Source organism: Physella acuta, unplaced genomic scaffold, assembly GCF_028476545.2.
Source record: "Physella acuta isolate Inbredline_101_S28 unplaced genomic scaffold, ASM2847654v3 ptg001306l, whole genome shotgun sequence".
Lineage (NCBI taxonomy): Eukaryota > Metazoa > Mollusca > Gastropoda > Physidae > Physella > Physella acuta.
This window is the reverse complement of record NW_026732821.1, coordinates 1,436-27,500: the sequence shown is the minus strand read 5'-3', so window position 1 is coordinate 27,500 and position 26,065 is coordinate 1,436. Positions and strand designations below refer to the sequence as shown.

The window sequence follows — 26,065 nt, the reverse complement described above, 5'->3', positions numbered from 1 at the left end:
ATGGAGCATGAAAAAAATAAAAATAACACCAAAGTGTTCTTTTGGAAAGTTCCAGTGAGTGCACTTTTTCAGCCATGCTAGCCAGCACGCATTTCCCCAGCTTCAGTTCAATCGTTGGAGCAGTCTCATCTAACCGAGTTAGTATCGATCCGACCCTAGACCTCGATTTCCCCACAGGCCAGGCAGAGATGACGTTGCCCATGGCTGAGTGTGGTCCGGATACTCGCAGTATGAAACTCGACTACTACCGCATTCATGGGATGAGTTTGAACAAAAATATTTGTAAACAAGGGTCGTAATAGCATTAGTGCCCGGATCAAGTTGATGTACGACGTAGGCTGTACGTTAACAGTTCGAAACTGGAAATCCCCTGTTGGCCGATGATACTATTTTTAAGCTCTGGCAAGATGAACTCACACCTCTGAAGTATGATCGCGAGTTTCTTCGGTATTTGGGGAATTTAGCGGAGGGTATTTTTAGTTAAAAATTTGCTTTTATTTTCTCAGTTAATTATACAACGGACTTTAACTCTGTGGGTATGATCTGCGGGAATTGGATGATAGTTGTAAGGCAGACTTCAAACACCAATGATAGTAATAGGAATTTATTGTTTAAGTAGAGAAATAAGCAATTTAGCTTTGAGCACGGCAGCCCTAATAAGGCATTTGTTAGAGTTAATATTAATAAAACAAATGGGATAGAGGTGTTTCAAAAGAGATCTGGAAAACAAATGAAATAACATAATAACATGGTAAGTTGTGGGCGAGAAATTGAAAGGGAGAGGTATGGTTGGGAGTGTAAAATAAATACGAAGTATCTAAAAATGAACAACAAATCGAGATATTCAAGAATTTGGATAGCACTTGTAAGGGATTCTGGCTACGGAAAATTTTGTGACTAGACGGCTTAAGAAAACAAAGAGAGGCGAAAAGTTCTTAAAATGTGTTGCTTTATGATAATAAAGAGAAAAATTATCAATTTCTGAAATTTTAAAAATTGAAACAACGTATCACTGACGGCTTCGGAAAACGCTAAAAATTTGAAAGAAACCTACGTATGATTTTTTTAGGATTTTATGCTGATATGTGAAATTTCGTCTACCTTACTGACCGACAGACTTTTTTTCCGGGAGGGGGGGGGGGGGGGCGCACTTGATATTTTCGAGGGAGGGGGGGTAGACTACATTTTCCGGGGGGGGGGGGGGGGGGGGCGGGGGTGCGGACATTGGTAAAAGTATATGCTTTCTATACAAATTCCATCTCTATATAAATCCCCCCCCCCATAGAGAAGCCTGGAGGAAACTCTGCTTACTGCTTACGGAGGTGAAGTGAAATACCACTTCCGGTTATCAGAAATCGCTCAAAAGTTGACCTAAGCCGGTCTATACGATTTAGTATTTAAACTTTATATATGAAATTTTGTCCATTAAACTAATACTGTATTCGATTTATTGGTTTTTGAGACACCGGCAATAGAGTTCATACTACTGCTAGTATTACCACCGGTAATCGCTAAAGCGTTGATAAAAACCTACGTACAGAATATAACACATAAATATGAAATTCCTTCCCCTCAACTTAGCCAGTCATTTCCACCCCTCCCCGACCCCATTCGAACGAAATAGAATTTATACAGAAAATATTTACTTTTACCAGTCTCCCCCCCCCCCCTTTTTCACAAAAAGTACTTTAGTCTGTCCCCCACTCCCCCGAAAATTTTAAGTGCTGAAATTTTAAGTCTGAAAGAAACACCGCTTCCTCCGTCGCGAACATAATTCCTTTATCAAGCCATTTGTATTTGCGGGTCTTCCATAAATGGAATACTACCCTTCACAGAAACCGAAGCTTGTAACTACCAAGTCTCATTCGTGAACCCTCTATTTTTAAATGACTTGTCATGTACATACTAAAAATGTTGGAATAGTAATACCGACTAATACCTTAGCTTCGAGCGGGGAATGAACGCCGAGAAAAATCATCTGCTGTGGAGAGTTCTATTGTACGTCTGTCTCAAAGTTTAGAGAGGTTGGATGAATCAGTGTGGCTTTGTCTCCCGAATCCCATTCCCATACAGAAATCTATTCTGGTTACATACCTTGACAAAACAATCACCCACATCTTCAAATATCTTGTACTTCACAAATTATAGTTTACAGAGGGTGCACATGTAGTGGAAAAAAAAATTCAAAGCTTTGGTTTAGTGTAGGGGAGGTAACCCAAGTTTTGTTTTTGTACTGATGAAAATTTACTTACTTCCCTTTGTGTATTACATTTTGAAAAGAAAAACTTTTTGTTTCAGTATTATCGTCGATTCTATGACAATTTAACCTTAATGACATATCATTTTAATGCATGTAATCAAGACAACTAAAGTCCAAATCACGAATCCATCAATGAGATCTAAGTCAAGCAGGGTTTTAACTACTTTTAATAATGAAGGTTTAATTTCATAACATTTAGATCACTAGGGCATACATTGTATTTCTAATAATGCTTCAAACCCTCATCTCAAAGACAGGTATATATTTATAGTCACATTTCAAAACAAAACATTGGACAATTCTTTCAAAGTTCAAATAACTTTTTACTGACTGCAAAAAAACATTGATAACACATGTTATAAGTATATGTCTACAAATTATACTCCCATTTATCATAAAAGGTATGACATTTTTTTTAATATAATGAAGACATTGATACAAATAAGTTTGTCTGGTTCAGGGTTCCTAATCAAAGAACATATGAGAGTAAAAAACATTTGGGAAAAAAACTCAAGAATAATTTATTTCTTTACAAAATTTGTTTGTTATAAAATATAATGAATAGAAATTTATCATCTTTTAACTTAAGTTTTTAAACTGTTTTCTCAGTAGTTAACAATCATAATTTCTGAATATTCATATGACTAAAACAAAATCCACACTTAAGGTACTTAATTTGACACCACATTTATAATTTTTGGAGCACAAGTATCATTTAAATAATACTGTTATCTATTTTATTAAAACTAGTGTAAACTTAGGAATGCCAGAAAACAACTTTGAAAAATAAAAACAGAGCATAAGGAATGTTATCTTGAATTTTATGATGAAAACATGTACCACATGACAAAATTTTGAATGTGTGAACTACATTTCTAGAATTCACTAAACATTGATGTATTAAATTTTGTTTACTCAAGGAACATTAAGAAAAACCTATCCTGAAATTCTTGAATCTCAAATAAAAGTATTCTAGCACAGATAAAAATCTAAAAAGTATACATTGTATGATGCCATTTTCTTATTAAAATGTATTTCTTCTAATGATAATAAACTGATAGTTCTATTACAGTGGCCAGTTTAAAAAGAAAAAAACATTTTAAACATGTTTTTAAAACAATCTACTGTACATTCACTATTTGCATGAGATTCTGCATTATCACCTCTCATAAAACCTCAAAAGCTGCAGTTCAAGATACTTTTATGCTCTACATACTCCGAAGCAGAATTATAAATTTAAAAAGAAAATTCAAAACAAGGCCACTCTATTACAAAATAACAGAAGATATTTTTTTACAACGGTGGGGGAGGGAGGTGTTAATATTATCATGGTTTTTAAATATTTATTTACAAGTTCAAATAAGGTTAGAGCTGAGAGACAGAATCAATATAAACTTGTTTTTTTCATGATCCTCAAAAACTCTTCTTGGTTGATCTCACCATCACCATCTCTGTCTGCCTCATCAATCATTTCCTAATGATTGTTAAACATGTAAAAAGTTTAAAAGCTGATTCAATGTTGAATAAAGCTAGCTAAATATTAACAGACAGGCTTAATGTTTTATAAATAATCTATATATATAATTCTCTTCTGGGATCAGTTAGAAAACAAGCTGCAAGCGCGCCTTTGCAGTCCCCTCTCTTCCTCTCTATCACTATCACTACCACCCCCACATGATGTGATGAGCGGTGTTCACTCTGTTTACATTTTACAATCACAGAGACGGGTTTGGTGACGGCTATTAGGGGCAGATAATTTAGTTTGAAACGATTTTAAACTTAGAGGAGGTAACTAAGAGGAGGCTGCTTTCACATGGGGGGGGGGGGGGGGGGTAGTGTTTTTTAAGCAAATATTTTCAATGGCAGCATTGGTACTGTCGAATTCACAAATTATAAATTATTGAAAAGTAGAAAAAAAAAACAACTAAATAGCGGCGTATGATACGCAGCGGGTCGGCTCGTGCAAAATATTTTGGTGGATTCTTTCAGTTAAAATACAGGTAATATTTTATTTTAATGCTAAAAATGCTTAAGGATAATTTAAATATATGAAAACTTTATGATAGATAATTAATTTTATGCTAGCTAATTATAATGCTAACTTCTTCTTTCTTCTACTTCGTTCTTGATTTTTAGTGTTGGAAGGGATCGAGCCTTATCTGCCAGAGGGTTTGAACATGAGGCTTTTTTCGAATTGAGCTTTTGCCGACTCGACCACACCTCCATTACAATTAAGAATACGTGTCAACTGGTTAAGCGCCATTGAGGCAATTGGCTCCGATTTCAGCCTTCTTTTTTTTTTTGGATTTGCTTCCATAGCCTTTGTCCAACCAAGAACAAACTACAGCAGTTGTTTGATTTTGGAATTGTCTCTCCTAGAAGAGTGGTTGTCCCCAGCTAACGATCCTCATCTGCCCGAGGGTTTGAACTCGAGACTTTTCGGTATAGCCACCATGAGCTTTACCGAACTCGACCACACCGACCCCTTATAATGCTAACAAAACTGTTCCAATCATTGTAGACTAAAAACTCTTATAGAAACTGGTTATTCTCACCTGAAGCTCTTCGTCTGTCATGTTTTCTCCTAATTCCTTTGCCACCCTCTTGAGATTGCGGAAAGAAATTTTACCAGTTTCATCATCATCAAATAAACGGAATGCCTTCATAATTTCTTCCCTTGAGTCTTTCTCACACATTTTGTGGGTCATTAATGTCAAAAAGTCATTAAAGTCTATTGTACCTGGAAATAAAATATGGATAGCTATCAAGATTTTTTTGACACCTTAAAAAATAAATTACAATTAATCAATAAAGATTTAAAGTAAGACATAATTCCAACTGATTATACTTTCTAGATTGCTGCATTATTAATTATCAAAGTAAAAGGTTTAAATTACACCTGGCTAATCTTGTTGTTTATTTAATGTCAGAAATAATTCACCAATTTATATATTTAGCCAAATCTGATCACAATTACTAGAACATTACAACCACCAGTTGCTCCAAATCTAGGAAAGATGAAGCAAAACTTACCTGTACATTCTTTATCTATTTCTGCTATTAACTTTTTGATTTCTTCTTTTTTGGGCTCAAAGCCTAAAGCCCTCATGGCAACCTATGAATAAAAAAAAAAAGAGCTATTATAAATGATCAAATATAACATTCTTTTACTGACTATATAGCTCTTTCATGAGAAATTTCCTAATTTTAAGCATGTGAAAAAGTAAAATTGTGTCTCAATTAATTAGTTTATACTCATATTATTGAATAATTGCTTTAATTCTTCAGAGCTATTTTGCTAAACATTTCTGAAATATTAATTCTTAAAAGCTTATGTAAATAACTTAAATCAAACCATTAAGCAATTTGTGACAGAGGCATTTCCTCTATTTAATATCATGAAAAATTCACCTTAAGTTCTTTTGCATCAATTGTTCCTGAGCCATCTGCATCAAAGAGATCAAATGCTTCTCTGATCTCTTGCTTTTGTTCCTCTGTTAGTTCAGGCTTTGGGCCTGTTTTTTTGCGGCCACCGCCAGCTAAGGTTGTTTTCTTGAAATTGGACTGTTTAAAGAAACAAAATAGCAATGAAACAGGAACATGAAAAAAAAAAAAAATGTGTATCCTTTAAAAAAATTTAAGAGATGTTTTAATAACATGAGTTAAATTTCTAATTAATTAAAAACAGAGGCATGTTGCAAATAGATGTCTCAAAATTAATAGAAGCTGAAGAGAGAGAAATAACAAAAACATACATGGAATATTATAATTTGCAGTACTAAGGAGGAAGACATGATTGTGTGTACATGATTTTATTGCTTGGTTTACCAGATGTAGCCTATATTATGTATTCATGGTATCTTCTATTAAACGAGATACAGGCCTTTTGCAAATGACCAAGAATCTAGTTCTGATGTTAAATAAAAAAAGAACCAAAGCACACAAAAACTTTAAGAAAACACTGATCTAGGATTAGATCTAGATCTGCTTATTGTTTTTTTGTAATGTGTGTTTTAATTAGCACATGTAAAAAATATTTTAAAAAACATTAGGCCTACAGTTCCAATTAAATAGTGTGTGATCACAATCAAGGGTTCACATTCACTTTAATTATCAGCATATGTCATAGCTATTTGAAATTACTTATAGTTAAGTGATGTCAGTTTTGGGGTCATTGTGAGTTCATATAAGTTTATAGGATCATGCGTGCGAGAAACTTTAACCGCTTTGAAATTATGAGCTTTGTACTGTACCCGTTGGCATGAAATATTAACTGACATGAACATATTTTCAAGAGTAAAAAAAAGCTAAATCTAGAATTGAGATCTAAATAGTGCCCATTAAATATGGATTTTTCTTAGGCCTAAATTTTGACAAAAGTAGATTATCAAAAACTAAAACAAAAATTCATAAATAAATAGGCCTGGTGTTTTCCTAACATTTTTGTGTGTTTCAGTTGTGATTATAATAAAATACGCTCAACTGGAGGTGAACGTTAAGAGGGGAGTAAATCACGCTACAATGGAATTTTACTGTACACTACCTAGATAGATCTAGTGACTAGTAGACTAAGCTAACTAGGTCTAGAGTCTAGAGTACTCTAAAGACACTATTTACTGGGCCTAGGCCTATTTAAAAAAAAAATTTAAATTTTAAGATTAGGCCAATATTAATATTTTGAAGTTTATTAAGTTAAGTCAGTGAATAATTAGTATTTACGTATCAGATTAGTATTAATTTAATTATTTGGTAATCTATCGTTTTAGGTACGTAAAATCGCCCGCGACTAGTAATGTGAAAAACAGGTGACTCCTTACATTTTAATAATTACTTCACATTTTGAGGAGGATTTATGTTTTGAAAAATACAAAAATGTTTCCTTGTTTCATTTATGTACCTGGTTCTAAACAATTGAATTAAAACTTTTCAGTAATAAATGAATACCAGCGATGTTTCCAACAGATGCAACCATGCTCATTTACTATAGCAGCCATCTTGTTAAAGTTTTATTTTTATAGACTTATAGCGCAAGATTCAGGCGGAAGTCACTCTATTTTACAAATGGCTGCTGTTTATATATTATATATATAGCAAATCTTGCTTGCAGACACTGCTGTTTAAAGTTAATTTCGGGCCTATATTGATATATTTAGCCATTGATTTAGGTTTATTATTCATTTAATCATTTATCTATAATATTTGACACAAACATATCACAATATACTAAATACTTCTATTACAGCCTTGACAATGAGGTAACCTTTTCGCACATTAATAGCCGCGGGCGATTTTACGTACCCAAAACGATAGATTACCAATTATTTTAATACTAAGACTAAAAAAACTAAGAAGACATTAGGCAGGGCCTACCTACAGTTTTTTAAAGTCATTTTAAATTTTAAAGTAGATCTAGAGTTTCTAGACTAGAGTTAGTCTCTAGATCAAGTTTCTGAAGTAAGACATCCCACTGATCCCAATGACTGAGTATTCACTATTCACTCAGTCAGTCAGTCAGTAGTCAGTATGGATCACAAATCCTGTCGTCGTTAAGTGACGCTTTTTATTTTGATTCGGATGTCGACTTTAAAAAATTAAGTGAATAGAATCTAAATTATTTACGAACCGGCATACAACTTTATTACTTTTTATCTTACTAGATCTACATGTGCATATGTGGAGATTCTACATAATATTAAAATAATCATCTAATTTGGACTCACCATGGCAGAGTATTTCTGATTTTGGACGTGCTGCCACCTGCCTGTTTGTTGATCTTCGAAACGCATTGACTGCTTGATATCACTTGTTTTTGGATATAGTTATTTAAAAAACTATAACTTTATTACGAAATAATATATTTTGATATTTCAAGATTACTTTTACAAACTATAAACTAAAACGCTGATTTTATTTTGTTGATATTTATGATATAGAATATAATATATATCAGTCTAGATTCTAGATCTAGATGCTCTAAAATTCTCTTAATTTTTTTAAATAAAAATAATAGGCCATCGATATTACTTTACAAATAATAAATGGTAAGGTATCGTAAATTATTAATATTATTATGTCCAATAATGTGTGGCTTTAATTTTATTTCTTCGTTAACTAATGCTTAAGTGTCTTTCATACAATCTAATACTTCTATAATGCTAGCAGGCATTCTTATATTATTCAAGAACTGTTTTCCAGCATCGCCAGTGTTTCTTCCAGACTTTTTTTCTAGGTGGGGGGGGGGGGGAGGAGGGGGCGGACTACATTTTTCGGGTGATTTACTATATAAATTCCATTTCGTTCGTGGGGGCGTTTTAGACTTTTTTTTTGGGGGGGGGGGGAAGAGATGCCTGTAAGAAACTCTGCTTATCGCGAGAGATGGGGTATAGAGTCCTTGCAAACACGTGACCTAAATCACGTGATACCTACGCCCGCCGCCACAGTGGTGTACATCAGACGTAAACACAATCAGCTGTTCGCCAGCGCTGGACGTGTTCACCAGCGCTGGACGCGTTCACTGTATGTAAAGAACCGCACCCGCGGAAAAGGAAAAATATGTTAAAAAACTTGAACTCTTAGGAATTGAAGATCCTTATACAGTTATTGACAGTTTCGTGGATAATATAAATATGTGGCCGAAATTTCTAAATAAAAATACTGTTAGTAATACCGTTTGCGTTTAGAGTTTAAGTAGACGAAGCTGATCAAATGCAGTAATATATTAGAGGTTATCTACTGTAGCAAACGTGAGACCACTTAACTCCTACAAAACCCACACTACAACGGCTAATATAATCCATGGGTAATAACCAATCTGGGTAGCATGTTATACAATTTAAGACCCTTATAATCCAGCAGGGAAGTAATCAGACACATTAATACTGACGTTCAACCCTCATGATGGCTGCCCCCACCTGTATCTAGCCCACAATAAAACCAAAGAGGAGTCTGCCCTGCCCTCCCCTGAAAATGTCTCACCTCCGTGATACCCAGCCCCACAGAGATAGTATTTCTGATATAATTTTGACCCTCAGGGCCCAGCAGGGAGAACGAAGGGGAAAGTCCCACTGCTCTCCCCTCAACACTTCTCACCTCGGTGTCATGTTATGTCATTTATAGCACACACGGCTTATCAGGGGAAAGCATTAAGGCATTAAGAATCTTAACTCTGGACAGCTACACACTAGTATACTAGCTACACACTAGGTGCCTACTGTAAACTACTAGACTGTAGGCCCTATGTAGACCTGCAATTGTATCAATTGTAGACTGGGTCCATTGTTATTATTCTAAACCATCTCACTTATAATGTTTCTAGCTTGATTTGTTTCTTTTATAAACAGTGGATTTAAAAAAAAATTTAGCCTAATCATTAACCAAATAATAATAATGTGGTTATTTGTTGTTGGCTGGTATGATCTAGATTGTACTACTAGGCTACAAAAACTTAGTAGACCAATTACTAGATATGAATTTGAATTTAATTAAACTCAGTCCAGTATCAGATACATATTGCTGTAAAAAGACAACAAAGTAGGTAGGCCTTAGTAATTTATTAAAGCCTTCTACTACAATAATATCAACTACATGCTTGTATAAAGTTTTTACAATTTAATTTAAGTAGCAGATTCTAGATCTAAGTCTAGTCATATAATCTATTTCAATTTCAGAAAATTTCGTTTGCTAAAAAATGATTAGATAATAGAGCGAGATTTTAGATCTTAGAGACAATTAAATGCTTTATTAGGCCTATTATGACTACTTTTGATTTATTATGGGTGTATTTTGAATCGAATGTAGATCTAAAGTAATTAAATTTAAGTAAAGAAGTAGATTCTAGATTCTATGTCTACCCAGCGGAGCCAGGTATTAGGCCTACTATTAGATCTTATTATTCTTATTAGCCTATTACTTTTGACTTTGTCTTTTACTATTAGTATTTGTGAAGGTCGAGCATATTTGTTTTATTAATAGTTATCTTTTATAATTAAAATGAAGTTTATTATTTTACTGTCCTTACATGAAACAAAGTATCGAGAACTGCATTTGATCAGATTCGGCTACTTTAACTCTAAACGCAAACAGTATTACTAACAGTATTTTTATTTAGAAATTTTGTCCACATATTTATTTATACGAAACTGTCAATAACAGTATAAGGATCTTCAATTCCTAAGAGTTCAAGTTTTTTAACGTATTTTTCCTTTTCCGCGGGTGCGGTTCTTTACATACAGTGAACGCGTCCAGCGCTGGTGAACACGTCCAGCGCTGGCGAACAGCTGATTGTGTTTACGTCTTGTGTACACCACTGTGGCGGCGGGCGTAGGTATCACGAACGGACGTGACGTCATATGAAAGGACTCTATAAGAAAATAGCTTAATTTTGCATAGATTTTATATTTCTTAAAAATAAATTTAAACGCGCTTATTTTCGTTATACGTGAAGTCATTGAGGGTTGTAGCCTGTAGTCACACTGTGTGTGTGACTAATTAGTAATTACGGATCGATCTGATGATAAAGCATCTCTTATAGGAGCTTCTCCAATCACACCATAGTGGGCTTCGGAAGTAAAAAAAAAAAACAATAATGTAAAAGCTTATTTTGACTTAAAGAGAAGATGTAAAAAATAAATAGACTCGAGATCGTGGGCTATTAGACGTATTTAGTAGGCTAGTTTTTCTCTACATGGATTGTTTAAAAGCGAATTTTTTAAAAAAACGACACCCCCCCCCCCTTTTTTTTTTTCTTCTTCTCCTTTCTTCTAAATCAAGTTGAAGGGCGTGTTCAAAAACTTCAATCCTGATTACTTTCACCGGATTGGTTTTTAGAGAAATCGTTTCATACAGAAAATAAAACTAATTGAACAAATATCACATGGCCTAAATCTACCGGTGAGAAATGAAAACTGAAAGTATATATCTGAAAGTATATTATCTTACAAATAATGGGCCTACGACAGAGCGAACTCACTGAAGTGACCACGGGGTGCTGGTTTAGAAATGAAATGGCAATTGAGTGTTCTGTTTTACCCTTATTGTTGTAATTATGTAAACAATGAGTTAGAATTTTTAATACAACGGACATGTTTATACATAGTCACTAGCCTCCCCCCCCCCGAAGAAAGTCTACCCTCACCCCCCCACCCCCTTCGAACGAAATGAAATTTATATAGAAAATATATACTTTTAACAGTGTCGCCCCCCCCCCCCCCCCCCCCCGGAGAAAAAAGTCTGGAAGAAACACTGGATATACGCTACTTTCAGAATGAAAAATATAGCCCTTGCTTTATGTGTAAAAATTACCTAGAGTAGGCCTACATCACAGAGTAATAAGCCTGTATTTTAAAAAAAAACACGTCCTTTATCAATGTCTACTATAGTGCAGCAAATAATAATCACAAATTCAGTTGATAACGTTTTTTTTTTATTCGGCGAACGCATTGAACTATTTATCTGGCATTATAATAGTGCAGTACAGAGTCTGCTAGGCTAGCAATAAATGTGAATGTCGAACTAATACAATATTAATATTAATAAAATTAATTAGTCTAGACCCCATTGAACGTTTAATTTAAGTAGAGTTCATAAAAATGATTTCAGGAATAAATATTTTATCCATTTTTTGGATTTTTTCTTCTATTGCTATAATTTGTACCCATATGCTGTTAACTTTAAAAAGTAATTTAAACAAGTTTGAAAAAACCCTTAACAAATTTTTCTTATTTGGAAAATTCAAAAACCGGTTTCTTCTTCAAGAAAACGATGGGATTTTTTCTCAAAAGGGATTATTTTATGGACTGGTATCCATACCTAAAAGGTAGACTACAAATATTAGTATAATAATTAGAATGTACTATATATATATACTAAAAAGATCTTAGAGTTCTTAGAGGAGTCATACTGCTGAGTTTAGTTTCTGTTTTGAAATTTCTATTATAGATCTAGATCTAGTCTAGAATCTATTCTAAATCAGATTATGATTAACCACACAAAAAATTCTTAAGCTAAAAAAATCGATTGTAAAGTACTTAATTTTTCATGTGCATAATGACATGGTGAACTTTTTTCTTTTCAGCTGGTTTAAGCATTTTTATGTAAGTGGAATAATTATGCACTCTATATCATTCATCATGCTGGCACTTTATTTGCTCAATTGTTCAAGTGGCCAATTGCTCAAACATCTACAATACTGGATAATTTGGCTGGGCATTACAAGTAATCATGATAGAGGTTCGTTTCTTACCATAATAATTCACTGATTTGAATTAAATATGATTTTTGGATTGAGATGTTTAATGAATAAGATATTGTAAAATGTTTTTTTAACCTTTTAAAACCACATTATAAAATAAATTATATATTTAACTATATCAACAGAATTTGAAGACTGTGCTCTACCTATGGTTATGGTGTTCATTTTTGAATGGATACAGATAAGCAGGAGATTATATGAATGTTTTTATGTCAGCTCTTTTTCCAAAAGCACTATTAGCTTCATTCACTACTTCTATGGAATTTTCCTGTACTGCTCTTTTGGCTTTGGACTTGTTGCATCTGTTCCTGTAGAAAAACTCAATTTTTCTAGTGAGAAACCCATTTTAAAAATTTTGAATACTGTAATAGCTTAATGGAGTTATTTTACTTATCACTTGTTGATATCGCTTGTTGTTTTTAGAAAAGTGTTTGTTCATATATTTGGTTCTTTCTTTTTTTTAGCTCCCAATGTTTTAGAGACTGTCCGTTACATTTTAGCTATTGCAATATTCTGCTGGTCTTCACATTTTCAACACAAGTCTATGTTGACATTTGCTGCATTACGTCTAGATCAGAAAGGTAGTATTTTAATTAAACATTGTCATTGTCAGTTATTGTTCTAATAAATCATAAACGCTTCCACTTGATTGAGGTATTTCATTTTAGAATCCACAACTTTCAGGCTAATCAGTTCTATTGAATTTTCACATTAAAACCATACAATTTGATTATTTGATTCTTTTTTTTAAATATATTATATAATTTTTGGGTTGTTGAAGTGAAAAGGGGGAGGAGGTGTAATATTTTGGTGTAAGTTACCTGTTACGAATTGGTTTTATTTCAAAAATATAATTAACATGTTTATTTAAAACAATTAATGATAATGATTTTTTTCAGATAAACAGCCATCTGGTCATTTCATTCCCCATGGTCATCTGTTTGACATTGTGACAAGCCCACACTTCTTGTGTGAGATAGTGATCTACCTGACTCATTGTTTGGTTTTTAGATTCAACAACACCTATTTATTTAGTGTGGCATTATTTGTAGTGACCAATCAAGTTGTTGCCAGTTGGAATGCCCATAAATGGTATAAGGAAACTTACCCTAACTATCCAGCTCAAAGGAAAGCTTTAATTCCATATGTCTGGTGATATTGTTGATTTAAAGAATTTTGTTTGAAAGTCACAATATTTTTACAATATTTTTTACAATTAGTTCACTCAAAATATACCTGGTCTTTCAGCATTTTTTTGGAAGTACTATAATTATAAGCAATTCAAAAAGTTTACTAGATTGCTCTAATGATTTTTCAGAGCAGTCTTTACCAAACAATTTTCAGCATGCTGTCTTTCAAAGTACAACATATTTTCCTATCGTCTCACCGTTAATGTTTTTTAATGTAAGTTTGTAAGATAATCACATTAGATTTTTTATTATTTAAAAAGCACTAAAAATGTGCTTTTAAACAAAGATCTTCATCTTCAATTCATTTTATTAACAATTTTCACAAAAAGGCAGTTTATGTTCTGTTACTCATATTTAAAATAATTTAAACTTTTAAAAATTGAAGTATGTTTCATATATTAATGTATAGGTAATAAATTAAGACTGATTGCTGAATTTATTTAAAATTATCCAGGTATGTTTGTGTAAGAAATGGGTGCTTTTTTTGTTACCTTTTGAACCTATTATCTACTGTGTCTATTCTATTACAAATGTAATTATGTGTCCAACTATGCAAAGAAGTATCTAAATAATTATACACATTTTTTTAAATATTTAAAGCAGCTAAATAATTTGTTATGATGTACTGTGCCATGGTTTTAAAAATGTTTTGCTTTCACATTTACCTTACATAGGTCTATTTGTTGAAAATCTGACTTCTTAGTTTATCTTATGAAGTTAACGTTTGGAGGGGGGGGGGGGGGTGAATTGGAGATGAGATGAGAGTTTCACATAATTTTATTTTTCATTTTTTCTTCTTAAACTCATTAAATAATAAAATTGTTGGTTTATGATATTTAGCTTGATTTCAGAATATTGATTAGATTCCACATAGATATTCATTAAATATAGATGATAAAACTTAACCATTTTCAAGCTTTGTGGCTCATTTTATTTAATTCAACAAGAGTATATTTCTTTTATTTTAAATTAGTTTAAACAAAATAACACTGTGTAGACAATGATTAGTGCTTTCAAATTATACATAATATATCTATATAAGTTTAGCCCAATATGTAGACAAAAAAATTAGGCCTACATTCCATTTCTTCCAATTCCATTTCACTCAGAATAACATTATGGAAACATATTTGGTGAAGAGAAATATCAACATACAATTATACCTTTTTTTTTCCTATTTTGATTTGTGCATAGAATAAATTAATATCTAGATTCAGGGAATTTTTTTTCTTTTATTAACTTAACAGGGATATATATATATGGATATATATATATATATATATATATATATATATATATATATATATATATATATATATATATATATAAAATGTGTTTGTCTTATATACAAGTTCCAAAGCATTTTATTTTGATTCTTTTATAATTTATTTTTGAAAATTCACTGATTAAAAGTAGCTTAAACTATAAGCTGAAACTTACTTTTTCTGAACTTCTGATACAATAATATTAATATTCTATTCAAATTTATTTTGAAAGGTGCAGCAGTTATACAACAGTGATCTCTATTTATAAGTGACAGGTAGTTGTAATGTAATGGACCACATAGGGAAGTAGCCATAATCTGAGACATAAACTACACAAAAAAATCCTAAGGTTAAGCTAACATTTCACACACCTCCACCCACCACGCCTATTTTCAATATCCTATTCAAGTAGCCTAAACTACAAGATGTTACATTTTGGCGTATTCTGGTTTGAGTCTCTTGTTTGTCCATTCGATAGTCTTAACTGTTAGAAATTTTTTTTTTTTTTTTGCAATGGAAACTGAAGGCAACACGCACTTAAATCAAGCTTTTTTATGCCACCTTCCTCCAGAGTTTATTCCAGGCATTGCCCCCCCCCAACGGAATAGAATTAATATAGATAATATATATTTTTAATCCCCCATCCAGAAATTTTAGTCCGCCTTCCAGAAAATTTCAAGTGCCCCCCCCCGGAGAAAAAAGTCGGGAAGAAACACTGCCTTTCATCCCCCAACATCGTCACAAATGACGTCAGATTTTATAACATTGTAAATTTCCTTGTGTAAAGTTGTTTAGTGATGGCGATCCCCTGTGTTTGTTTGCTTGTTGTATACTAATGTATACACTTCTAGATGGGATTAATGGGTTGTTTTACTGTTCGTGGGAAAAATTATTCAGAGATAAGGATCAACCAGCAGGCTTACATAGTGCACTTCTGTTTTTTGCAGAAGAAATGTAGAATTATCTCATTGTTTTCAAATGTAGGCAATTTCTGCAGTATTTACAGTGTAAGCGTAGTGTCACAACATATTTTTCATGTTGCTCGGAATACCAGATCTTATTAGAGAAAACAAAGTGGTCGATGGTGGGTTAATTGGGGGGGGGGTGCATTTTTCATACTTTCACAAAGTCTGCAATCATTACAAATGTTTAAAATCTTTTATCTGTTAGACTTGAATGATTGCCGATTTGTGTGGTTGTAGATGCGTTTGGATGCAGGAACTGTTACAATTTCGACCTTGACTTCAGTTATAGAATAACGGAAATATGAATCTCCTGAACCGGAGCAGATGTTTTAACTCTTTTCATTAATTAAACATTAGCGTTCTATACACCAGCTCTGACGGGTAGGCATACCTGACTCAACATCCCTTCATATGCCGAGGTCAAGAAACATGAACTCTGTTTCGTGTGCCATATTGGGTCAGAGATGGGAACTTTACTATAGGCACTACATCGACGACAAAAACTTAGTGAGAATTTATGTTTTTGATAGTCTCAAAACTTTTTTGTTACTAAGCATAGCAAGGTGTTCTTCTGTCTGAAAATGATAAATGTGAATCTGCTGTTTGACACTGCTTTTCTATCGCCTTTCCATATTTAGTAGTGTGTTTTTCCTCTTTTATTTCGATCTTATTTTCGGTTGAACTTGTTTTTTTTTTTTTTAAAGTGGATTCAATAGTTGGATCTATCTAATGCTGGCTTTTGGGTCCATTTGTTTTTTTTTTTTATTTGTTTAAGTTTCGGCTACACTTAGGTGTATTTTTTTTCGGTGGGTTTTTGTTGTCGATTGCGCTTTCGATCGGTCAACCCTTATGTGCATTGAGTTGTGTCCCACAAGGAGTCATCCATAAATGACGTCACGCTTTTTTGGACGATTTTTACCTCCCCTCCGTCACACGTCGTCACAAAAAGCCAGACGTCACACCTCAGCCTACAACCCCCCCCCCCCCCCCTCAAAATTGCTGTTGAATTTTTCTTAAAACATCGATATTTTTCCAAAATCTTGTCAGAACTCTGTCAACATCGAGTATTTTGATCAATTCCTATTACAATTTATTAAAACCGTTTTCTAAAACGCGAAATAACGGCTAAAACTCGTTTTCTAACATTGCTTTTTTATAATGATAAAAGTGACCATCTAAACCCCCCCCCCCTTCCTCTCATCACACACCGTCACAAAATTACGGAACCCCCTACCCCCCCCTACAAGTGTGACGTCATTTATGGACGACCCCCAAGTTGAAGGGTTCACATTATATTTGACCAGGTTTTTATAAAGTAAAACACGCATTTTGCTATTGTTTTGTATTCCAGCACATTTTCGACCATTTAAATTTAAGTATGAACTCTTTTTTTCCTATTTGCTTTACATGTTAAACATTCAATTTTGTGTTTAAATACCCGTGGACCTCGTTTTAGTGAAAATATTTGAAAATTTAAAGCAATTATTTAATTATTTACTAGATGGCTTCCGCAAAATAGATGATGCATTGTAATAGTAAGTAAATAGCAATTCAGAATTGCATGTTATAAATAAGTTGTTCCTGTTTACTCTATTGTGACAAGTACATATTTGTACACCTGTTACAATTTGCATATTGCTTTACGGGTAACATGATATTGGTACACCATGTCACGACACACATTAACATTCTCCATTCTTGCAATAGTTGTTTTAGATAAAAATATCCTGAAATTAGGTAGAAATGGACAAAGTTATTGATCGAGCAATTTTTTAAGATCAGAAGAGTAGACTCTAAAGTTTTATATTATTTAAAAAGCTAAATTCATCTGCTTTATGCTAAGGTTTTATATTAAAAATAATTTCCATAATTTTATAATACACCTATTTTACACTAAGTAATGTACATCTTAAACAGAAAATCTAAGTGACAAATGAGAGAAAAGAAACTACAGGCTAAATGTACAGTAGAGTATATTTTGTTCTTAATTAATTCGACTGCTTTCAACACTTTTTAATAAAGATTCTACAGTTCGCTCCCTTGATTAGTCCCTATTTAAAAAGCAATAAGGTTTTCTTACTTTTTGTAATCTTTTCCTCTTTTGTTATAATTTTGATTTAACTGCATACTATTTTTTTCCACTAATGCAGCCGTGTACCAAGCAACATAATCGAATCTACTAATAGTAAGGTTGCTTGCATTCAGAGGCGTAGCGACCTAATCCGACGCCCGTGGCGGACTATCAATTTTGCGTCCCCCCCCCCCGTATTTCTTTATATAGTTATTCTTGTCTGTGAAAAAGCCCCCCCCCCCTCCACCCACAGTTGGGCAGGTGTGTGGCGTTTCTTACCAGTTTCTATCCTATTTCGGTGTCATAAAGTTGTTAAATCATTGTGTAAAGCCTTGTAGTCGTTTATTTTACGAAGCTTTGACAGTGTATAATTCGATTCTTCAGCTTAAAATTAGCCCCACCCACCCTCCCCTAGCTACTTTACAGTTAAACAAAAATATAATTTAATGCATTAAGAAACCAGGTGCTGTTCCATGATAACTATGTATATACATACATACATACATATATATATATATATATATATATATATATATATATATATATATATATATATATATATATATATACACATATACATAATTTGTTTTCTTGGTCCACAAATGTGTCAACACCACTGTTTTTTGTCCCACTCATACCCCGCTACTGCTGAACTGTACAATATAATTAACTGATGGCTTCTATGAACAACCTCCGTTAACCCTCAGATACTACAGGTTATAGTTATTTAAACGACCATCGTGATGTGTTTATCAATCAATAACAGCACATGACCATCTGTTGTTACGTGCTAGATTTTTATTGTGCCATAGTTCTCTTCCGCGGGATTAATAAACGTAAGCAGAGCGAGATATCAACACACATTCAAATACCTGCTCAAAATCAACACCCAGGTGAGGAATGTATTTATTTATTGTCAGTCGAGAACAGATTCTATAGGCTAAGTCTAAAAAAAATTAAATTCTTATGCTTATTTCTGAATTATATGAGTCGACTCGCTGATCAAATATTTATTGAAGTGGTTTAACAAGGGCCGTAACTCAAACTGTTTGGAACATTTCAGGCTGTTTACATTCTCACCGTTATCCAGTTGAAGGTTTTCTGTATTTAAAAAATCGATATATATTTTATATATATATATATATATATATATATATATATATATATATATATATATATATATATATATATATATATATATATATATACAAAATATTAACTTTAATCGGTGCCTCTCCTCTGAACCTTCAAGATCCCCCACCCGGAAGTGTATAAGAGCCTCCTACAGAGAACACATTCATGCGTTGTTTTTATTGTAAAATTGTTGTTATTTAACTACTAAGAAATTTATTTGTACTGTAGTTACTCATAGAGGTGGTAGAAGGCCTTTACTATCCCCAACTCGGTCCACAGTTACCTAAGAAAAAGATGAATATCACATAAGTATTGGATACTTTGATCATCAACGTCACATTATGCTGTAGCCTACCTCATTTGTCGTATCTAGTAAAAATAAAATGTGATAGTTGATAAATATTTGGAGGGTTGTATAATCTTGTATGTGTGTGTCTGTACTTTACAACAACTCATCCTTAACACTGCCTTTACCCTTGCTGGGGTATAGGCCGCCAACCAAAGATCTCCAAAGCCCTCTGTCCTGCTGTGGTATGGGCCGCCAACCAAAGATCTCCAGAGTCCTCTGTCCTGCTGGGGTATAGGCCGCCAACCAAAGATCTCCAAAGCCTTCTGTCCTGCTGGGGTATGGGCCGCCAACCAAAGATCTCCAGAGTCCTCTGTCCTGCTGGGGTATGGGCCGCCAACCAAAGATCTCCAGAGTCCTCTGTCCTGCTGGGGTATGAGCCGCCAACTAAAGGACTCCAGGGTCCTCTGTCCTGTGCCATTTTCTCAATGTGTAGTTTCAGCTTCATTGTCCCGTAGCCAGGTGTTTCTTGGTTGTCTTTATTTGCGGGTCACACTTTGATGCCTGACTAGTGATACTAGTTGGCTGTTTGCTAGGGTTTACCAATCACTAACCAAATATATAGATTTCAAATATACCTAATTTTATTTTGACTGAAAAGCTAAATATCAAAGACATCAATCGTATGGTGTTTAATTCAAACAATTTTCATAATCTGTTTATCAAATATCTGCTTTTCTTTTTAAGCAATTTATGACAGGTTGTTAAATTTTAGATAAACGTTTTTATTTACAAAATTACTCTTTCATTTGCCTTTTAGAAAATTAAAAACAAAATAAAATTAACTATGGCTGGAATCAAAACTACAGACACCCGTTGCTCAAAAGACAAGTTTATTGACACGGTGGAGGAAGAGATCCTTTCTTGTTCCATCTGCAGTGAAAAGTTCGACCAAAGCGAACGGGAACCCAAGACCCTCCCTTGTAACCACATCTTCTGTAAGCACTGCCTCGCCCGCATGATGTGTAGAAAGGCGACCAAGGCTGCTAAATGTGAAAACACCATCGTGTGTCCAAATTGCAGGAAGGTTTGTAAGATAAAATCATCAGTCAAAGAGCTGCCCACTGACCACAGGGCTATCCAGCTGATGGATCTGATTGCCGAAGCTTCGGTTGTGAAAGTGGACCAGTGTCCCAAACACCCGACGCAGTCGTTGTATTTTTTCTGTGAATGTTGCCAAGTGCCGGTGTGTAGAGACTGTACTGTGCTGGATCACAAGGAAACAGAAGGGCATAGAGTTAGAGACGTGTCGGAGACGATGAAGGAGTATAACCCTCATTTTGACGCTCTGGAAAAGCTAAACCCAAGCACAATTGATAAATTAAATTCATGGGCAACTGAATTCCGGAACACGATGTTTATGATGAATGGTATGGAAGCAAGTTTAAAATCTGAAATCAGCAGTACTTTTGATCGATATCATACAATTTTAGACGAAAGGAAAACGACTCTAGTAAACCAGGTATCTAGTTTGTACAATGAAAACCGCAAGAAGCTGGAAGCGAAGCGAGCAGAGCTTTTTCAAGCTCACTCTCAACTTCGCGTTCACCACGAGAGTTTCAAGACGTATAGGAAGAACTCTGACGTGTTGAAAATGTTTGAAAGTTACAGAGAGCAAAGGGAGTTCTGGAGCAAGATGGCCGCTGTCCCGCATAAACCGGAAGTCATCAGGACCTGTGAGTTCAGGGCTACAAATATGGAGGAGGTGGTGAAGTTCGTGGGACAGCTTGGTGTTTTTGTAAACAAGCCCGATGTGGAGGCTACGACCTTGCACAATCTGAACATTGCTGAACCAGTCCAAGTAGAACACACTCAAGTGAGTTGTTGTTTTTAAACACGTGTAGTTTTATATCATTTAAAGGTAATGTATACCGGTAGCCACATACGGTTAACTTTGTTGAAACCCGAATGTTTCAAGTTCGATTACTTCCTCGATTCCTATACAAGTTATTCAGTCCAACCAGAGTTTCTTCCAGGCATCTCTTTGGGTGGGGCTCCCCCTTCTCCCCCCGAAGAAAGTCTACCGCCCCCCCCCCCCCCCCGAACGAGATGGAATTTATATAGTAAACAAATACTTTTAGTAGTGTCCGCCCCTACCGGAAAATTATCAAGTTGCCCCCCCCCCCCGGAGGAAAAAGTCTGGAAGAAACACTGAGTTCAACTCCTATGAATGACTCGAGTCAGGGCAGGCAAAGGTAATCTAAGTCAAATAATAGACGACTTTGCTTTATCTGACCCATGTACAAGATAGTGTCAGTGGCGTCGCTAGGTCGGGTGTTACCGGAGGCGGCACTTCATGGTGTCACCCGGTGCGGTCCGCACCCCCTACCCTCGCTACGCTTCTGGATGGTGTTGGAACATACGTGCAGCGATACATTCTACCCAGCTTTCAGTGCTGGTTCACGAGACAGTTAAGTCAAGTTCCCTTTTTGAACTTGACGGCCCATTGTGGCAAGTGAAGTAGAGTTCACGATCGTCAAAAAAAGCGTGACGCCATTATGGATAACCCATAGGAATGACACATTATATATAAATGACCCCTAACAAGACTTAAATAATATTTCAAAGAGAAAAAATGTATTTTTCACAGAGAGTTTCAAGTGAATTTTGTAAAAAAATATCTGCATGAGTTTTTAAGCTCAAATATTTTACTCTCATGCAGAGTGAAGATGAAACCATTGAGGAGAACAAAGATGATCGCAAGAAGAAACACAACAGAAAGAAAAAACATTTTCATCTACTGTATGCAACTTATAAACTATAGCTGATCTATTGTTTAAACTGAACAGGTGGGAGATCGTACTGTTCACAAAATGGCGAAGAGTTGATTGTATCATTGTATGCTGGTTTGTTTATCAGTTTTTTTATGTTATTTTATTTTTAAATTTTGGAATTTGCTTATCTTTTTAAAATTATATAGGCGAGTTTACTGTTATAATATACATCCTAAATAAGATATATTATTGACATTTTAAAGAGAGAAAAAAAAGTAGCTTTCGTTTACATTTGAATGTTCGTTGAATCATAAACGACGAAAAATATTTTGAAGAAACAACAAATAGTCTTACTTTTCATAGGTTTTTTTAAATAAATTAAAGATAGTTTAAATTTTAATACATCATTATGAAAAACATCCTATAAAAATACTTTAAAAATTACAAATCTTCTAGAGACTCTTTATAACAATCCTGATTCACGCTACAATAATAATTGTATTGCTAAATAGCTGAAATTGTTTAAACAAAGCCTATTAAAGTTAAATAAGAAAAAAATACAATGTATATAAGCCTACACGAATACACAGTTACAGAACACTATTTCTTACCATGAAGTAGTAATACGCAATATTCTACGTTGTTTTTATGGACGGTTTCAATATGAAAATAGATGTTTTACATTTTTTCCTAATGAAATTCATAAAAAAATATGAACAATACAACCTTTTTTTCCCGTTATAATAATTTCAATATCTCTTAATCTAGCTTAGAATTACTATGACTTTTTTAGCAAAAGATTATCATCGATCTAATTAAGCTTGTTTACTTGACCAACTAGCAAACAAAGGGAAACAACGTTGTATTTCTGGTTTGTTATCTTAATGTAGTTTTTTTTTACTGGTAAAAAAAAATTCATAAAAAACGTTTTAATAACAAGCTTTTATGTAATGATGCACTAAAAAGTAGAAAATAAATTATAGACTACTATTTAAATAACTATAAAGAAAAGCGTGGGTGTCTTCCTTAACATTAGTAAAGGTATCCAATAGATACTAAAGTGACCCACGCTTTTCTTTATAGTTATTTAAATAGTAGTCTATAATTTATTTTCTACTTTTTAGTGCATCATTACATAAAAGCTTGTTATTAAAACGTTTTTTATGAATTTTTTTTTCAGTACTTTACATGTTTTATCTACAATAGAGTTACATGACTAAAAACCATTGCGCGCCTACTGAATATCACGTTCAGTGGGCGCGCAATGGTTTTTGAACGCAGCCATTACGTGGTCGTGATGGCGCAGCTATTGATGACGCGTGTGGTGTGGTTGGCTAGACATGCCTACTAATTCGGTCCAAATTTTAATTAATTCATAAAAAATCAATTAGGCATCCAATTAAGTCAAATTTAGTTTCAGATTGCATTGTCTTCATGTCTTGACCCACGTGCCAACTGTGAATCGTGTCGGTCAAGTAGAACTGTCCGAATTTTCACTCCTGCGTTTCCGTCTAGACTGACGACTGACGACTGACGACTGACGACAGAGGAAGTGAGTTAAATAAAAGCTTGTAATAAAAAAAAGAGTTATCTTAGTGAACCAATGAATAGTAAGATACTAAAATGCATGGGAAATTGACTTCATTTGCCAAGTTTTAGTTGTATTACTTTTCTTCGCTGACTTCTTTTTTAAAAGTATTTTCAATTTATTTCAATGTTGGTGCCTAATTTTCATATACACGATTCGAATTAGTCATTCACCCCCTTCTGATTGATATCAAATTGAGTTTGTATTTTAGTGGGATAATCTTTTATTTGCTAGCAGATTACTCAAACTTGAATCTAAAAAGAAGTATAGTGGATTTAAAAAATAAAACATTTAGGTTTTTACATGTATTTCAAAACACTTTTTTTTCTCTATGGAGTGTTCTTTATAGAAAGCGAGTGCGCGTGTTTGTTTTAAATGTATTTTTACCACCGCTCAACAACTCGAAGTATTTATTATATTTGAAATACTATTGTTAGCTGATGCATTGTGATTAAATGTTAGTATTAACAGTACACATTTTTTGCCTATCCTTCCTCAATTCAGAAATACACCAAGGGTATAAATTAAATGATTTAAAAGCTTCATCCAATCCACTCATAACATTATGATTTGGAATGACAACCAGGCAGTCTTGAGATGTAAATGACACGATCGTCGCGGAGAGCTTCAAATGTGGCCAGACACGTGTAAACGTACCATGCTAAATTCACGATAACCTGGAAACAAAACAAATTTGAATTTTAATTTCATAAAATGAACTAAGTAGCTTATCTTTTTTACCATCATTTGAAGATTAGAGTGCATATTTGATGATTTTTTTTAAAATTTTGACCTTTCATAAGACCCTTTTTATATGACTTGTTTTAAATTATGAAAGCAAAGATTATTTATTTTTCATAATGTATATTTTCTTATTCATGTCTATGTGTCTAAGAAATGTATTATGTTTTGTGTATATTTGTATAGCATGAATAATATTAATCTAAAATATAAATAAACATGATTTGAAAATGCGTCAGCCTGATATTAAAGTTCCGGGACACTGGACATGATACCAAAATACCTGTGTTATGTGATACAAGTGTGTATACCGTCTCGAGTTCCCTTTGTTGTGTATAACTATAATATAAACTTTGAGATTCCCGAAATATATTTTACAGATGTATTTATAGTTCCGCGTTCCAACTCATAATTATTTAAAACTCAAAAAGTGTGATTAAAATAAAGAGATTTCCAAAATACGTTTTACATTATCCATGTATAGTTTCCTGCTCTAATATTTATTAATAACGCATAACTTTTTACAGTGCCGGCGTTAGGGGGTGGCGAACGGGGCGGTCGCCATAGGCCCCGCGCTTGAAGGGGCCCCGCGCTTCAGCAATGTCATTGTTATCTTAATAAAACTTAATTAGTTTGTAAACTTTAAAAAAATGGTTGCTGAATTCAACTGGGGAAAAACTAAATGGTCGAATGCCGACGTTGTTTGATTGTTATAACTGAGACCATGGTGATGTTAGTGAGTTATCACCCACTGAACTGGGACAGGCCGTAATTCTATACAAAAAACAGTGTCACACACCTCCCCTTTGTGTAGGGTACGGTCGCCTGGCATTTGTCATGAGCTGACTGGAGATGGCGGTCGAGAATTAGCCCACGACCTAAAGAGATACCCTATTGTATGCGGACCCATGAAGACGTCCTTTTAGATGTCTGTAGTAGACAGTTAGTGACCTGATGAACTCTAGTCCTGACTTTCTTGTTGTAGATGTCGTATAATGTCGTATATGTACAGTGTTTATTCCAGACTTTTTTCTCCGGGGGGGGGGGGGGGGGGGGAAAGGGGCACTTGAAATTTTCGGGGGGAGGTATACTTTCTTCGGGGGGGGGGGGGGGGGGGCGGACACTGTTAAAAGTATATATTTTCTATATAAATTATATAAATTTCATTTCGTTTTCGAAGAGATGCCTGGAAGAAACTCTATATGTAGGCCTACTTGTCTAGGTATAACAAAATTAACATTCAGTTGCGTGCAGAGGGGTGAGAGGAGGGCGACGAGGGGGGGGGGGGGCGCCTTAGGATCTATATCAGGCGGGTTTAAACAGAGTGATTTATTATTATTTTTTAGAAGAAAGTTAAAACTGTTGTTATGTTGTGTCACCTAAAGGATTCACCCGTTCAATAATTAAGATAATAATGTTTTTTGGTTTTAAAATATTGTATGAATTCTAAATAAAATTTGAAGTCTATACTGTTTTGATACATCAGGCCGAGTTCGCTGTATTGTAAACTTTATTTTCCTAATTATTCGGCACGTGATTAAA

At 34.0% G+C, this 26,065-nt stretch overlaps 3 protein-coding genes across 3 annotated transcripts; 2 read left to right on the top strand and 1 right to left on the bottom strand.

Annotated features, from left to right (window-relative positions):
- Positions 1-2,417: 2,417 nt before the first annotated feature.
- Positions 2,418-8,067, bottom strand: LOC131958251 (uncharacterized). Its single transcript, XM_059323169.1, has 5 exons — positions 7,981-8,067; positions 5,672-5,824; positions 5,294-5,375; positions 4,816-5,000; positions 2,418-3,734 (listed from the first exon to the last, which is right to left on the bottom strand). The coding sequence occupies exons 1-5, from the start codon at positions 8,044-8,046 to the stop codon at positions 3,645-3,647; spliced, it is 576 nt and encodes a 191-aa protein (XP_059179152.1). The 5' UTR covers positions 8,047-8,067; the 3' UTR covers positions 2,418-3,644.
- A 3,675-nt stretch (positions 8,068-11,742) lies between these two features.
- On the top strand, positions 11,743-13,796 carry LOC131958252 (polyprenol reductase). Its single transcript, XM_059323171.1, has 5 exons — positions 11,743-12,074; positions 12,333-12,487; positions 12,635-12,841; positions 12,974-13,090; positions 13,409-13,796. Exons 1-5 carry the CDS (start codon positions 11,848-11,850, stop codon positions 13,663-13,665), a joined length of 963 nt encoding a protein of 320 aa, XP_059179154.1. The 5' UTR covers positions 11,743-11,847; the 3' UTR covers positions 13,666-13,796.
- A 5,000-nt stretch (positions 13,797-18,796) lies between these two features.
- LOC131958259 (tripartite motif-containing protein 2) lies at positions 18,797-24,368 on the top strand. The gene is made up of 4 exons (XM_059323179.1): positions 18,797-18,893; positions 20,241-21,296; positions 22,143-22,269; positions 24,287-24,368. The coding sequence occupies exons 2-3, from the start codon at positions 20,268-20,270 to the stop codon at positions 22,242-22,244; spliced, it is 1,131 nt and encodes a 376-aa protein (XP_059179162.1). The 5' UTR covers positions 18,797-18,893; positions 20,241-20,267; the 3' UTR covers positions 22,245-22,269; positions 24,287-24,368.
- Positions 24,369-26,065: the final 1,697 nt, after the last annotated feature.